The sequence below is a fragment of the Mustelus asterias genome, chromosome 4, assembly GCF_964213995.1.
Source record: "Mustelus asterias chromosome 4, sMusAst1.hap1.1, whole genome shotgun sequence".
Lineage (NCBI taxonomy): Eukaryota > Metazoa > Chordata > Chondrichthyes > Carcharhiniformes > Triakidae > Mustelus > Mustelus asterias.
Genome location: NC_135804.1, coordinates 60,795,130 through 60,812,286, shown reverse-complemented (window position 1 = coordinate 60,812,286; position 17,157 = coordinate 60,795,130). Strand labels below are relative to the sequence as shown.

Below are 17,157 nucleotides of genomic sequence, written 5' to 3'. Positions count from 1 at the left end.
ATCCACTATTACCTCTGACATTTCTTTCAATACCCTGGGATGCATTCCATCCGGACCCGGGGACTTGTCCACCTTCAGTCCCATTAGTCTACCCAGCACTGCCTCTCTGGTAACATTAATTGTATTAAGTATTTCTCCTGCTGCCAACCCTCTATCGTTAATATTTGGCAAACTATTTGTGTCCTCCACCGTGAAGACCGACACAAAAAACTTATTTAAAGACTCAGCCATATCCTCATTTCCCACTATTAACTCCCCCCTCTCGTCCTCCAAGGGTCCAACATTCACTCTAGTCACTCTATTCCTTTTTATATATTTATAAAAACTTTTACTATCATTTTTTATATTAATTGCTAGCCTAGCTTCATAGTCTATCCTTCCTTTCTTTATCGCTTTCTTAGTCTCTCTTTGTTGTTTCTTAAATTTTTCCCAATCACTTGTTTCTCCACTATTTTTGGCCACTCTGTACGCAGCTGTTTTTATTTTAATACTCTCCTTTATTTCCTTCGTTATCCACGGCTGGTTCTCCCTTTTCTTACAATCCTTGTTTTTTGCTGGAATATATTTTTGCTGAGAACTGAAAAGGATCTCCTTAAAAATCCTCCACTGTTCCTCAGCTATCCTACCTGCCAGCCTGCTCTCCCAGTCTACCTTAGCCAATTCATCCCTCATCCTATCATATTTCCCTCTGTTCAAACAGAGGACACTGGTTTGGGACCAAACTTTCTCCTCTTCCATCTGAATCAGAAATTCGACCATATTGTGGTCACTAGACCCAAGAGGGTCCTTCACAATAAGATCCTTAATTCTACCTACCTCGTTACACAATACCAGATCCAAAATAGCTCGTTCCCTCGTCGGTTCCGTAACATGCTGTTCAAGGAAACTATCCCGACAGCATTCTAAGAACTCTTCCTCCATTCCACCCTTACCGACTTGAGTCTGCCAGTCAATGTGCATGTTGAAGTCCCCCATGATTATTGCCGTTCCGTTTTTACACGCATCCCTTATCTGCTTGTTTATAGCCCTCCCTACCTCAACATTATTATTTGGGGGCCTATATACCACACCTACTAGTGTCTTTCTCCCTCTACTATTCCTCATCTCTACCCATAATGATTCCACGTTTTGTTCCTCAGAGCCTATGTCATCCCTCAGTACTACCCTGATATTATCTCTTATTAATAGCGCGACCCCACCACCTTTTCCTTCCTGTCTATTCTTCCTAAACGCCTGATACCCCTGGATATTCATCTCCCAGTCCTGGTCACCTTTCAGCCACGTTTCTGTAATGGCCACCAGATCGTACCCACTTGTGCTGATTTGCACCATCAACTCATTTACCTTGTTCCGAATGCTTCGTGCATTCAGGCAAAGTGTCCTTATTCCAGCTTTTATCTGGACCCGCTTTGATGAGTCGCGAACACCCTCTCCCTCTACTCCCTTATCTAAATTACCGCCTTCCTTCACTTGCACCCTCTCCTCTACCATTAATTTTGTAATTCCCCTTACCCCTGCATCCTCCCCCCCATCAATTAGTTCCTTGATCCTAGTCAACTCTTCTAGCTCCCCTCCCCCACCTATCTAGTTTAAATTCTCCCCAGTAGCCTCCTCTAAGTCATTAATAAAAATCACAAAGAGCAGAGGACCAAGCACTGATCCCTGTGGCACTCCGCTAGCAACCTGCCTCCAGTCCGAAAATTTTCCATCCACCACCACCCTCTGTCTTCGATCAGACAACCAGTTACCTATCCAATCGGCCAACTTTCCCTCCACCCCACACCTCCTCACTTTCATCATAAGCCGACCATGGGGGACCTTATCAAACGCCTTAGTAAAATCCATGTATATGACATCAACTGCCCTACCTTCATCAACACACTTAGTTACCTCCTCAAAAAATTCAATCAAATTTGTGAGGCACGACTTGCCCTTCACGAATCCGTGCTGACTATCCCGGATTAATCCGCATCTTTCTAAATGGTCGTAAATCCCATCCCCAAGGACCTTTTCCATCAATTTACCAACCACCGAAGTAAGATTAACCAGTCGATAATTACCAGGGTCATTTCTATTCCCTTTCTTAAGCAGAGGAACAACATTCGCCATTCTCCAGTCCTCTGGCACCATCCCCGTGGACAGTGAGGACCCAAAGATCAAAGCCAAAGGCTCTGCAATCTCATCCCTTGCCTCCCAAAGAATCCTAGGATATATTTCATCAGGCCCAGGGGACTTATCGACCTTCAGTTTATTCAAAACTGCCAGGACATCCTCCCTCCGAACATCTATTTCCTCCAGCCTATTAGCCTGTAACACCTTCTCTTCCTCAAAAACATGGCCCCTCTCCTTGGTGAACACTGAAGAAAAGTATTCATTCATCACCTCGCCTATCTCTACTGACTCCATACACAAGTTCCCACTACTGTCCTTGACCGGCCCTAACCTCATCCTGGTCATTCTTTTATTCCTCACATAAGAGTAAAAAGCCTTGGGGTTTTCCTTGATCCGACCCGCCAAGGACTTCTCATGTCCCCTCCTAGCTCTCCTAAGCCCCTTTTTCAGCTCGTTTCTCGCTAACTTGTAACCCTCAATCGAGCCATCTGAACCTTGTTTCCTCATCCCTACATAAGCTTCCCTCTTCCTTTTCACAAGACATTCCACCTCTTTCGCGAACCATGGTTCCCTCACTCGGCCATTTCCTCCCTGCCTGACAGGGACATACCTATCAAGGACACCCAGTATTTGTTCCTTGAAAAAGTTCCACTTTTCATTAGTGCCTTTCCCTGACAGTTTCTGTTCCCAACTTATGCCCCCTAATTCTTGCCTAATCGCATCATACTTACCTCTCCCCCAATTGTAAGCTATCCCCTTTCCTCACCCATTGACCATGTTAATTCCTAAGGATCTAGAAATTTTAGGGCTATTATTCTGTCATTCAGCACAGTGTGAGAAACGTTGGTGGAGTGACTTACTTTCACCATGGTGCAGCAGCTGAAGTTGAGACTCACTAAACTCGCCGTGGTCTGTGGCAAGTCGAAGCCCTTGACCAGCTCAAGGCCACTGACTTGGTAACACTCGGACATGTCAAGGGCCTGCAGGGTTGGGATGGTGGACAGGTTCTTCAACCCGTTGTCTGTCAGGAGTCTGATCTTGCCCAGGAATAGACGTTCCAGGTACAGTAGACGTGCCACCGCTGTGACGGATCTGTCGGTCAGCTCGGAACAACCAGTGAGGTCCAGGGTGGTGAGCCCTGGTTGGCACATGCAGATGGCACAGACTGCATCGTCCGTCAACTCCTTGCAATGCTGAAGCAACAACCCCTCCAGGTGTAGCCCAGCCACTTGGACGACTGACTGTATCGCTTCGCTCGTGATGCCGGTACGGCTGAAATTTAAATACTTCAGTGTAGCAGCCTGTCTACCTAGAAAACACAGGATGTTGTTCAGCGACAGTGTAATGGTGGAATTACACATTTTTGTTCCTCGGTAGGAATCAAACTCAAAGGAAATGGGGCAGGCAGCAAGAACCAGCTTCTGGATTTTGGGGGTGCACTCAGTAAGTCGATTGAAGGTGAAGTCCGACAGATACCGGAGGTTGGAGAGATTAAGCTCACGCAGGTCCACCAATGCTCTGGCTGTATTTTCTTTGCTTTCTTCCGTTGACAGCAAGGTGCCAGGCATGAAAAGGCTGTTACAGCCGCTGATGTCAAGCCCCTGTAGGTTGCGGCAGGATGGGACCAGAGCCATGAAGGAGCTCTCAGTGATATTGCTGTCCCGCAGCAAGAGGTTCTTCAGATGTGGGGCCAGGTGAAGCGCAATGTTCTGTACGACCATATTTGAAGTAGCCGATGCATCGAGGTTACTCAGAGCCACGCAGGATGTCCGCCTCCGCCCCAGGTGTCTGATGGACTCAAGAGAATCGTACGTTCCCTGGACGTGATAGAAGACATTTTTCTGTAAAACGAAAAGCAGACAGTAGAGTCAGATAACACTAGCCTGAATGTCTTGGATGAGTTCTCCCTTCTCTAATCCAGGTAGGACTTCAAGCTGAGTACCGTCAAATACTGTACTTTCAAAGAAAAAGAAAGATGATCTTACATCTGTGTACATCTTTATAACCAAGGGTTGGGTCCGCCTTTATAGCCATTCAATTTCCCGCAAGAGGTCTCCTAGCAGCAAAGGCTAACACACACACCGACACGGTTCGCACTCCCTTCCTCCCCCCGGCACGTTCCCGCCCTCCCGCCCTCCGCCCGACACGCTCCCGAACTCCCACCCTCCCCCGACACACTCACATCCTCCCCCCGACACACTCCCGCACTCCCACCCACCCCCTGCCACACTCCCGCACTCCCACCCTTCGCCCAACACGGTCCCGCACTCACACCCACCCGACACAATCTTGCACACGCATCCCAGCCCCCCCCCCCGACACAGTCCCGCACTCTCACCCTCCCCCCGGCTCAGTCCCCCAATCACACCCTGTCCCCGACACAGTACCACTCTCACAACCCCCCGACACAATCTCGCACACGCACCCCCCTCCGACACAGCCCCGCACTCCGACCCTCCCCCCGACACACTCCCGCACTCCCACCCTCACCCCGTCATACTCCTGCATCCCACCCTCCCCCCCACACAGTCCCGCACTCATGGCCTCCTCTCGACAACCTCCCGCACTCACATTCCCCCCCCTGACACTCCCACCCTGCCCCCAACATGGTCCATCACTCCCACTGTCCCCCCGAGATGGTCCCGCACTCTGACCCTCCCCCCGACACTCCCGCACTCCCACTCTCCCCCCGACACTCCCGCACTGCCACCCTCCCCCCGAGACGGTCCCGCACTCCCATCCTCCCCTTGACACACTCATGCACTCCCACCTACCCCCCTGGCACAGTCCCGCACTCCCACCCTCCCTCCCAACACGCTCCCACACTCCCACCCTCCCCCCCAACACGCTCCCACACTCCCACCCTCTCGCCTGACACGGTCCCGCACTCCCACCCTCCCCCCCGACACGCTCCCGCACTCCCACCCTCCCCCCCGACACGCTCCCACACTCCCACCCTCTCCCCCAACACGGTCCCGCACTCCCACCCTCTCCCCCAACACGGTCCCGCACTCCCACCCTCTCTCCCAACACGGTCCCGCATCCCTCCCTCATCCCCCACAAACTCCCGCACTCGCACCCTCCACCGACACACTCCCACCCTCCCCCTGACACACACCCGCACTCACACCCTCCCCCCGACATACTCCCGCACTCCCCCTGTCACACTCCCGCACTCCCACCCTCCCCCCGTCACACTCCCGCACTCCCACTCTCCCCCCGAGACGGTCCCGCACTCTCACCCTCCCCCCGAGACACTCCCGCACTCCCAGCCTCCCCCCGACACACTCCCGCACTCCCACTCTCCCCCCAACACACTCCTGCACTCCCACCCTCCCCCCAACACACTCCCGCACTCCCACCCTCCCCCCAACACACTCCCGCACTCCCACCCTCCCCCCGACACACTCCCGCACTCCCACCCTTCCCCCGACACGGTCCCGCACTCCCACTCTCCCCCCGACACGGTCCCGCACTCCCACCCTCCCCCCGACACGGTCCAGCACTCCCAGCCTCCCCCCGAGACACTCCCGCACTCCCACCCTCCCCCGAGACACTCCCGCACTCCCACCCTCCCCCGAGACACTCCCACACTCCCACCCTCCCCCGAGACACTCCCGCACTCCCACCCTCCCCCGAGACACTCCCGCACTCCCGCCCTCCCCCGAGACACTCCCGCACTCCCGCCCTCCCCCGAGACACTCCCGCACTCCCACCTTCCCCCCGACTCGCACCTGCACTCACATCTTCTCACCGACACGGTCCCGCACACCCACCTCCACCCCCCCCCCCACCCCGAGACGCTCCCGCACTCTCACCCTCCCCCCGACACACTCCCGCACTCACACCCTTCTCCCTCCGACACACTCCCGCACTCACACCCTTCTCCCCAACACGCTCACACACTCCCACCCTCCCCCCGACACACTCCCACCCTCCCCCCGACACACTCCCACCCTCCCCCCGACACACTCCCACCCTCCCCCCGACACACTCCCACCCTCCCCCCGACACACTCCCACCCTCCCCCCGACACACTCCCACCCTCCCCCCGACACACTCCCACCCTCCCATCCTCCCCCGACACATTCCCACCCTCCCCCGACACACTCCCGCACTCACACCCTCCCCCTGACACGGTCCCGCTCTCCCACCCTTCCCCCGACACACCCCTGCACTCACACCCTCCCCCCCCCGACACACTCCCGCATTCCCATCCTTCCCCCGACACACTCACGCTCTCACACCCTTCCGACACAATCCCACACTCCCCCCAACACACTCCCACCCTCCCCCGACACAGTCTCCACTCCTACCCACGTCTCCCCCCTTCAACCCAAGACATGGTCCCGCACTCTCACCCTTCCAGCACTTTTCCCCCACCCCCTGGGAGTGTTCTGCACTCCTACTCTCCCACAACGAGCTTCGCACTCCTGCCCTTCCCTCATCACCCAACATGGTCCCACCCTTTCCCACATGGTGACTCTTTCTACGCCTAACACCAGGTTACTCCTGCTGGAACACCCTTCTCCTTTCTCTTTGCCCGTGATCCCCATCTAATTTACCCCTCGGTTCCCACTCCCTGTTTAGCATCCATAAACTTGAGGGTCTTCCTCAACATACTGAGGCATCTTTGCATACATGAGGAGTACTCATGGAGTGGATGCTGGTGTTGAATTATCTGATCACTGGTGAGGCAGCAGTGGGACTGATATAATTGTTCATTTATTATACCTTGGGGCAAGAAGGGGAAGAAATTAAGGAGAAATATTAAACTGCGTTCCCAATCCTGAATGCCAGCTAATGGTCCTTCCTGGGAACTGCAGACATGCGCAGGACAGGTGAGGGCGAGATCAGGCCATCTTGTTTGCAAAGCGTTCTAACACTTGATGGTGACTTTGGCAAGATATCTGTGCCTACCTGCCACCTGTGGAACTGTAATCCTGAAAGAATCCGTGCCTTCAGGAGGAGGGCATGAAATAGAAATCTAAATCATAACGTTTTTAAAAAAGGGAACTACCTGCAGACTTTGGTCCAGAGAGGCAGCATACCAGGCTCGGTTTACCAATGAAGCCTCCTTCCTATCTGACATAGAGAGGAAGTGCAGGATGTATGAGATTACCTGTTAAGAGAAGTAGAGATTGGCACTTGTTATTAAAACAAATAGATTGAGTGGGATTTGAGAGCACTCACATCCCCTCTTACAAACTGTTTCATTAGCCAGTTTTCATTTGGAGGAGAACTTTGCAGCCATCATTTTCAACAGAATATTATGTCCAACCGATATGATTGGTGCATTCTTGTGCAATCTCCAAGCACACAATGTGCATGTGGCAAACACATGTTTTTCATTCTTTCATGGGATGTGGGCATTGCTGGTCAGGCCAGCATTTGTTGCTTATCCTTAAATGCCCTCAAGGTGGTGGTGGTGAGCCATCTTGGTGAACCATTGTAGGTACATTCACAATGCAATTAGGGAGTTCAGGATTTTGATCCAGCAACAGTGAAGGAACAGCAATATAGTTCCAAGTCAGGGTAGCCCCTCTAGTTGGCAAAGATCATAGGTTCAGAAGGCACTGTTGAAGGAGCCTTGGTGAGCTGCTGCAGTGCATCTTGTAGATGGTACACACTGCTGCTACTGTGCATTGGTGATGGAGCGATTGAATGTCAAAGGTGTGGATGAGGTGCCAATCAGGGGGGCTGCTTTATCTTGGATGGATTGAGTTTTTGGGATTGTTGCAGCTGCATTCATCCAGCCAATTGAGAGCATTCCATCAATCACTGACAGCTGAGTGGGCAGATGACATGGAGCAGCCATTTCCTTTGGATCAGGAAGTCTCAGTTCCATTCTTGGTACGTCCTGTGTTAACCAGTCAATTAGGCAGGGGATGGGAGGAGATCTGTGTCCTCTGGTTAGCAATTGTCCTGACAGTTAACACTTCCATTAACATTTTGTTAATGACATAACCATTCCTCAGTGCCTGCCCAAAGTAGGTCAGGTTCCTGACCCCGAGCTCTATCCAGTCGCCTGCTTCTGACAATCCCAGCCATGTGGATATCGGGAATATTATCTCATGGTTTGCAGCCATTGTCCAGTTATACGGCAGAATAGCAGTGCTCACATCACAGCCTTGGCTCATTGGCAAAAACTCTCAGGAAACTGTCACTGCTCAAACAGCCCTCCAACATAAATTAGTGCAGAAAACTGGAAAGATAAAAAACCTAACATATCTGTGGATCTTTACTAAAGGATTTCCTGGTATTTACAAGAAGCAGGGTCAATCATTGACTGTTGTCCATATTATTGGTCCACCTTGAAAAGTAAAACATTTCAAGGCTTTGGGGAAAGAGCAGAGAGCTGGATTAATTGGATAGCACATGTATGAGGGACCAAACGGCCTCTCTTTCTGCGCTGAGTTACTCTTGCATTTGCCATTCTACTTCCAATCATTGAATGATCACAGCACAGAAGGAGGCCGGTCACTTCCACGCCGGCTCTCTGCACTTCCCCACCTTTTCCCAGTAAGAAGTCTCACAACAGCAGTTAAAGTCCAACAGGTTATTTGGTAGCACAACCTTTCGGAACGCTGCCCCTTCATCAAGTGAGAGGACCTTTTCCCTGTAGCTCTGCAATTCTTTTCTCCTCACATGGGCAGCATTTTCCAGCCATTCCTGGCAGCAGGATCAGGGGGTTGTGTGTGTGTGTGTGTGTGTGTGTGTGTGTGTGTGTGTGGTGGGGGGGGGGGGGAGAAAAGAGAGAGAGAGAGAGAGAATTCCTGTCCATACAACTCTTTGAATGCCATGATGGCACCTACCCCACCACCTTCTCGGCCAGTGCATTCCAGATACTAACCAGGCGCTGCTTCTTTGGCCAATCACGTTAAATCAGTGCCCTACAGTTCTAAGCCCTACCATCAACAGGAAGTTTCTTTCTCTCCATCCACCCGAGGAAATAGTCTTTGAACGTTCACTCTATCTATCCCCTTCATCATTTTATAAACCTCTATTAAGTCTCCCCTCAGCCTCCTCCACTCCAGAGAGAACAGCCCTAGCTCCCTCAACCTTTCCTCATAAGACCTACCCTCCAAACCAGGCAGCATCCTGGTAAATCTCCTCTGCACTCTTTCCAGTGCTTCCACATCCTTCTTATAGTGAGGTGACCAGAACTGCACACAATATTCCTCTCAATCTTCGCTTTTCTAAGGAGAACAGCATAATCTCTCCATTCTATTCATGTAACTGAAGTTCCTCATTCCTGGAAATATTCTCATCAATCTTTTCTGAGCACTCTCTGATGTCCTTCACATTTTTCCTACAGTGTGGTGCTTAGAATATGGGTCTAAACGGTCACCATAACTTCCTTGCTTTCATACTCTATGCCCAGTACCTGTATGGTTTATTAACTGTGCTCTCAACCTGGCCTGCCACCTTCATTCTTTATTAGTGCAGAAGGAGGCCATTCAGCCCATCGAGACTACTACACTGACTTTCTGAAGGAGCATCACCCCTACATCCCTGTAACCCTGCACATTTACCATGGCTAATCCAGATAACCTACACATTTTTGGACACTAAAGGGTAATTTAGCATAGCCAGCCCACCTAACCTGCATACCTTTGAAGTGTGGGAGGAAACCGGAGCACCCGGAGGAAACCCAGGAGGACGTGGGAAGAACATACAAACTCCACACAGTCACCACTTGACGCTATGAGGCAGCAGTGCTAATCACCATGCCCACATTTGTGCATATTTAACCCCAGATTGCTGTACTCCAGCACCCACTTTAGAATTGCAGTTTTCATTTTACATTGCCTTTCCTCATGTTTTCTGTCAAAATACATCACTTCACACTTCTCCACATTAAATGTCTTCTGCCACATGTTGGCCCATTCTGTGCTCTCTTGCAGCCTTTCTCTATCTTCCTCACAAATTCAGAATATTTCCAAGTTTCCTAAATCCATGAAGTCTGAGTCGTTAATATAGATCAAGAAAGATAGTGGTCCTAATAGCAGCCCATGGGGAACCAAACTATTAACCTTCCTCCGGTCCAAAACAATAACCATTCACCACTACTCATTGTTTTCCATCACTCATCCCACTTCATACCAATGTTGCCACTGTCCCATTTATTCGATGGGTTTTAACTTTATTTACTCTCCAGTTTCATTGCCTCAGACATTCCTGTGGACAAGTCCTAAATGCCCATGCAGAGTATGTCTTGATTGTCTCAAGTTAAAAAAAAACTGTTTTGTCTTCTGGTTCAACCTGGTGCTCTTCCGTGATTGGCAGCACAGCAAACATTTCATTAACTTTCCTGTTGTTCCTGATTCAGACACAATTTAAGCTATGAACTGGCAAATCAATAAAGTAGATAAGTGAACAGATAATAATCCTATATAATGCGGATTTAAATCTGTTTTGATAGCATTACTTGGAAGACAGAAAATAACCATGAAAACTGCACTAAAGTCTAATGCAAACTGGAGCAGGCTTAAAGCTTCTGAATATTATCCTTTACAGCTAGTTGCTGATTTACAGTTTCTGCATCTTCAGATATAACTTTTTTTATTCATTCATAGAATGTGGGCATCACTGGCTAGAATGGCATTTATTGCCCATCACTAATTGCCCTCGAGAAGATGGTAGTGAGCCACCTTCTTGAGCTGCTGTTGTGTAGGCACCCCCACAGTGCTGTTAGCGAGGGAGTTCCAGGATTTTGACAATCTCTGATGAATTGATAAAATTCAAGTTAGAAGTCAGCACACAAAAATACAATCCATTCAAGGCTAATTTTCAAGCCTACAAGAATGTTGAATTTTGGACACGTGGGTTTACTGAGGGAGATCATTCTGACAATGCAGAATCTGGACTTTGATGAGTGGTTTGTTGAATCAGTGTCCTGTCCTTGTATCATTTCTCTACACAAGGCAAATGGATGAGACAATGGAAATAAATGACGACTTCTCAGGTGTGGGCTGAAATGCAAAAGAGCTCTTTGCACCACTAGTACCTGCTGGAAGCTGACACTTAAAATGTAAACAGCATTAACACTCAATTGTGCCTTGAATAATTTTAGAAAACCCAGCTGAACTTTTATTGTTAATACAGGAAATTCACAGCGGGTCTGTATGGTCCAGCAGACTGAATGGAAAAGCTTTACATTACAATGTGCCAAAGTACACTGAAGTAAATCAGTGTTACAAAGGTCACCAGCACCTCAGGTGGTTACTCCTCATGTTTGAACCTACTCAACCAATATTAGGAGAGTAACCAAGTGCGAATTGAGTCTGCCCTTGACGGGATCCATGACACACTGTGTCATGTGTTCACACTGAGGTGAACTGCATAGCACCAGCGCCTGGAATGTCCTCCTCCTTGGGTACTGCCAACCTGGCACAGCCCATCAAGCATCGGCAGTGCCAAGGATAGGGGCTTTAAGGGAGGGTGGGCCATGATGGGGGTGGGGCCGAATGGGGGGCAGGCAGTGGGGGGAGCTACGCACTCTGCATTTGGTGTGACATTGAATGGTAGCCATTAGGAAGAGGGATTTGAGGCAGTAGTGAGTTATTATGGAGTGATTTCACACTAATTGCCTTCTCTGTGGTGCAGCAAAGGCAGAAAAACATCAAACTCCTGACACCGCTCTGATGATCTTATCACCTATACTACACATGCACACTTAAGGCTTTCACTCAGTGCTAGGAGTCACATTTTCTGTTGTTCATTTATGAACTGTGGGCATCACTGGCTAGGCCAGCACTTATTGCCCAACCCTAATAGCCCTTGAAAAGCTGGTGGTGAGCTGCCTTCTTGAACCGCTGAGTTGTGAATGGTGCTGAACATTTTGCAGTCATCAGTCAATATCCCATTTCTGATCTTATGATGGAAGGAAGGTTATTGCTGAAGCAGCTGAAGATGGTTGGGCCCCAGACAATATCCTGAGGAACTCCTACAGTGATGTCCTGGAGTTGAGATGATTGACCTTCAACAATCATAACCATCTTACTTCGTGCCAGGTATGACTCTAAGCAGCAGAGAGTTCTCCCCTATGCCCATTCTCCCCATTGACTCCAGTTTTGCTAGGGCTCATTGATGCAACATTGGTCAAATTATATATAATCTGATAGTCACCAACATCCCTGCCAATTGAAACAGTTACTACTTATTTACTAAATGCAAACCCTTCAGTAAACGGTTAGAAATACATGTTTCAACAAAGTCATGAAAGCCATTGTCTGTATGTTTCTGGGTACTAAATTAGAAGTCTGTGGAAATTGTAACATTTAAGGTACAGGATGTTCCAATGTTTGTTATATTGGTTCCCACCTAATAATAAGGATGGGACCCTCTGGGAGTGTTTTGATAACTCCCCAGATCAATTTAAGAGTCAGTGGACCACCCCTTCTTGAGGCAGATTGCCAGCCAACAAGGGTCACAAGACAAAAAGGGACAGAAACAGTTATCTTGGTTGCATCTGTCATTTACTGTATTACTCATTACTCTGTATTGTGGTGTGTTTGACAACTGTGGGCAGCACAGTGGTTAGCACTGCTGCCTCATAGCACCAGGGACCTGGGTTCGATTCCCACCTTGGGCACTGTCTGTGTGGAGTTTGCACATTCTCCCCATGTCTGTGTGGGTTTCCTCCAGGTGCTCCGGTTTCCCACAGTCTGAAAGACATGCTGGTTAGGTGTATTGACCCCAACAGGTGCTGGAGTGTGGTGACTAGTGGTATTTCACAGTAACTTCATTGCAATGTTAATGTAAGCCTTACTTGTGACTAATAAATACATTTTTAACTTTAAGTTTGTCTCACAGACATCTAAATTTACCCTGAATGTTAGAAAATAATTGTAAATTGTTATAGCTTTCTGAACTTATATAATAAAGTTTGTTTCTTCAAAACCCATCGAATCTCGTGGCTTTATTCCAAAAGCAAATGTCTTGAATCTCAAATCTTTATCTACTTTAAATCCTAACTGGATGTCCCCAACATCTTGGAATCTGCTAGGGATCATAACAAAAGAAAGTGATGCACTTTAAAATCTGAACAACTTGCCTTTATACGCTTCTAAAGTTTATTATTTATTTAATTATTAGTCAATGACATAATAAAACTAATCCGTGTGCTTCACAGGTCTTGGAGGAGTTTGCAAACAAGGATAAGTGCTTTAAAATCGAGGCCTTGTCTGGCTGGGAACCAAGCTCGGTCAACAAGAAAAAGGATGATGAGTGAATGGGACTTTTTGCAAGTTCGAAAGCAGGAGATCGTTGGATGAGCTCAGTTTAAAGGGTGCAAAACGGGAGGCCATCTGGAACGTCCAGTCTAGAGCTAAAGGCATGTATAGCACTAATTTGAAGACAAGTCCAATTAACAGAAAAATGAAATTGCCTTACCTCTACAGGTAAATTTGGTGCCTGTTTCTCCATTCGATTATATGACCTTGTAGCATTTGATTCCAAGTTCAGCACAAACCTCCCTCTGTCTTCAGTTGAACAGCCTAATAGGTCTACCCTGGCCTGCACAATTGCTGAAACAATTCCTCTACTCTTGTACGTATTGTTACCAGATTTGCTTTGACATCCTAAAAAGAGAATTAAAAATGCATGTTTAAGCAATACGGTGTGCTATTTTTAAGTTAATTGTATCATATTGCTCCTACGTGTGGACCTGCACTTAACTCATCCATGTGTTAAAACAGCTCAGAAAATACATTGCAAGCTGGGAACATAATCTACAGTTGGCTGCTTTTTTGTTCATTGTTCAGACGAATATAATATGGAACTCACACACGCTAATCAAGGGACAGTAGGGCTTGCTGTGAATCAAATTCCAGCACAAACCTCTTTATTATTTACTCAGCAAGAGACGGATATCGATATCGACCTCCCCTCCCCTCACACTCTGTATGGACTTCAGTCACACGTTCTTCTCTGTAAATCTAGGTGGGGTGGGGTTTAACCCTCACTGAACTTGCACCTGTGTGTTTTATTGTGAACACAGTAAGAAGTCTCACAACACCAGTTTAAAGTCCAACAGGTTTATTTGGTAGCAAATGGTATATGGTATTTGCTACCAAATAAACCTGTTGGACTTTAACCTGGTGTTGTGAGACTTCTTACTGTGTTCACCCCAGTCCAACGCCGGCATCTCCACATCATGTTTTATTGTGAGCAGCCTCTTTGCATTACAACCACTTTCTGTTCCTTGTGCAATCTGTGCCCTGTGTACCCACCACATCCAGATACTGTGCCAAGTTCTGGTGGCAATACCAGTTATTTTTTAAAAATGTTTACTCCATTCTTAAAGTTACAAAGTCAATGAGCAGAGTGGATCAAACAGACCTGAATCCATCACTTTGCTTGCTCCAAATAGCAAATTCAAATTGAATCCAACTCATGGTCCTCACAAGAGAGTAAGAGTTTTAACAACACCAGGTTAAAGTCCAACAGGTTTATTTGGTAGCAAATACCATAAGTTTTCGGAGCGCTGCTCCGAAATGGTCGTTGGATGAGCTCAGTTTAAAGGGTGCAAAACAGGAGGCCATCTGGAACATCCAGTCTAGAGCTAAAGGCATGTATAGCAAATCCAACGATCATGGTCCTCAGAAGAGAGACATGCAAGATCCAATCAGACAAGAATTGGCACTGCATCCCATCTTCAGCTTCATCTGACACTTTGATCTTAGCCAAAAGACTGAGACGTGCATCCCTGGCAGACAATCAGGTTTCATCCCTGCCAAGTAACTATCCTGATCATTGACACTCTCCTGCCGGGTAAGTTTTTTTAAAATTCCTCGCTTGCTCCAAAATACAAATTGAATTCAATTCATGGTCTCACGAGAGACACAAACAAGATCCAAGCTGACAAGATAAGGAATTGCATCCCATTTTGGGCTTGATAAAAATTCTTGAGTGGTCATTCTGAAACCCACTCACTTCATGAGCTTGATTTCTGTCCTCTGCTCGGGCTCTTTCTCAATGTCTTCTTATTCTCCTCATACTCAGCCTGTCTAAGCCACAGCTTCAACATGATTGATTGGCTCTCATTGAACGCCTTGATTTTCCTGGCACTCAGAGATATTGTCCTTTCCCTCCCCATACACTTTGGCTCTCACTGTGTCTCCCTTTTAACTGCTTCTCTCCTTCCCCCGTCGTAACCATGACGACAACAGCCGCATGGTACGGGTGGTCCAGCCGCTGCGGAGGTCGGGAATTGCTGTTAAACTGCTCAGTTCGATGGGTGGCCATGTTGGTAAAGGAGCGAGCGGGTACAATGCTACAGGTGGAGACAGCGTGTATATGTTGGTAAAGGATCGCATGTGTGGAGTGCGAGTTAAAGAGCAGGTGGCCATGTTGGTCAAGGAGCGGGGCGAGTACACTGCTGCAGGTGAAGACAGCGATCACGTGCAATGCTACTGATGAAGGCGGACCGGACATGTTGGTAAAGGATCGCATATGTAGTCTGCGAAGTGAAGATCGGGTGGCCTTGTTGGTAATATTGCGCGTGCGTACAGTCCTACAGGTGACGGTTTGGTGGTCATGTTGGTAATGAATGAAGCGCATGCGTATTGTGATGCAGGTGACGATACAGTGGACATATTGGTAAAGAAACGCATGCCTAGAGTGCGAGGTAAAGAGCGGGTGGCCGTGTTGGTAGTCGGACGCATGCGGACTGTGCTAGAAGTGGAGGTGCGGCGGCCATGTTAGTAAAGGGCCCGCAGAGGAGGTTCACAGGAATGATCCCAGCAATTAAGCGTTTGTCATGTGAGGGGCGGCACGGTGGCACAGTGGTTACCACTGCTGCTTCACAGGTCCAGGGACCTGGGTTCGGTTCCCAGCTTGGGTCACTGTCTGTGCAGTTTGCACATTCTCCCCATGTCTGCGTGGGTTTCCTCCGGGTGCTCCGGTTTACTCCCACAGTCCAAAGATGTGCGGGTTAGGTTGATTGGCCATGCTAAAATTGCCCCTTAGTGCCCGGAGATGCGTAGGTTGGAGAGATTAGTGGGTAAATATGTAGGGATTTGGGGGTAGGGCCTGGGTGGGATTGTGGTCGATGCAGACTTGATGGGCCGAATGGCCTCTTTCTGTACTGTAGGGTTTCTATGAGCTGTTGTGGATTGTAAGTCGATGGAGTTCAGAAGGATGAGGGGGATCTAATTGAAACTTACAGAATACTGAGAGGCCTAGATAGAGTGGACAGGGAGAGGATGTTTCCACTAGTGGGAGAGACCAGAACTTGAGGGCACAACCTCAGAGTGAAGGGACAATCCTTTAAAACTGAGATGAAGAGGGATTTCTTCAGCCAGAGAGTGGTGAATCTGTGGAACTCATTGCCACAGAGGGCTGTGGAGGCCAGGTCATTGAGTGTCTTTAAGACAGAGATGGATAGGTTCTTGATTAATAAGGGGATCAAGGTTATGGGGAAATGGCAGAAGAATGGGGATGAGAAAAATATCAGCCATAATTGAATGGTAGAGCAGACTCGATGGGCCGAATGGCCTAATATTGCTTCTTTACCTTATGATCTTATAACATTATCAAGCCTGAATATCTCCCCAATCCCTAAATGCCTGTTTCTCTGCTTTTATTACAAACAGCTCATGGCAAAATTCATAGAATCCTTACAGTGCAGAAGGAGGCCATTCGGCACATCAAGTCTGTACTGATCACAATCCCACCCAGGCCCTATTCCGAAACACCTCATATATACCCTGCTAATCCCCTGACACTAGGATTAATTTAGCATGGTCAAATCAACCTAACCTGCATATCTTTGGACTGTGGGAGAAATGATGTGGAGACCAAGACACCACACAACCCTGCCACAGCAACCTCTGCAAGACGTGCCGGATCATCGACACAGATGCCATCATCTCACGTGAGAACACCATCCACCAGGTACACGGTACATACTCTTGCAACTCGGCCAACGTTGTCTACCTGATACGCTGCAAGAAAGGATGTCCCGAGGCATGGTACATTGGGGAAACTATGCAGACGCTGCGACAACGGATGAATGAACACCGCTCGACAATCACCAGG

The 17,157-nt window shown here is 48.5% G+C and overlaps 1 protein-coding gene across 1 annotated transcript in view; it reads right to left on the bottom strand.

The window, feature by feature from the left end:
• fbxl9 (F-box and leucine rich repeat protein) overlaps window positions 1-15,363 on the bottom strand; it is a 44,738-nt gene extending 29,375 nt beyond the window's left edge. Inside the window, exons 1-4 of the mRNA XM_078212017.1 lie at window positions 15,231-15,363; window positions 13,510-13,697; window positions 7,133-7,234; window positions 2,973-3,953 (exon numbers count right to left, since the gene is read on the bottom strand). Of these exons, the coding sequence (XP_078068143.1) occupies window positions 2,973-3,953; window positions 7,133-7,234; window positions 13,510-13,697; window positions 15,231-15,363 (1,404 nt within the window). The remainder of the gene's footprint in view (window positions 1-2,972; window positions 3,954-7,132; window positions 7,235-13,509; window positions 13,698-15,230) is intronic.
• Window positions 15,364-17,157: the final 1,794 nt, after the last annotated feature.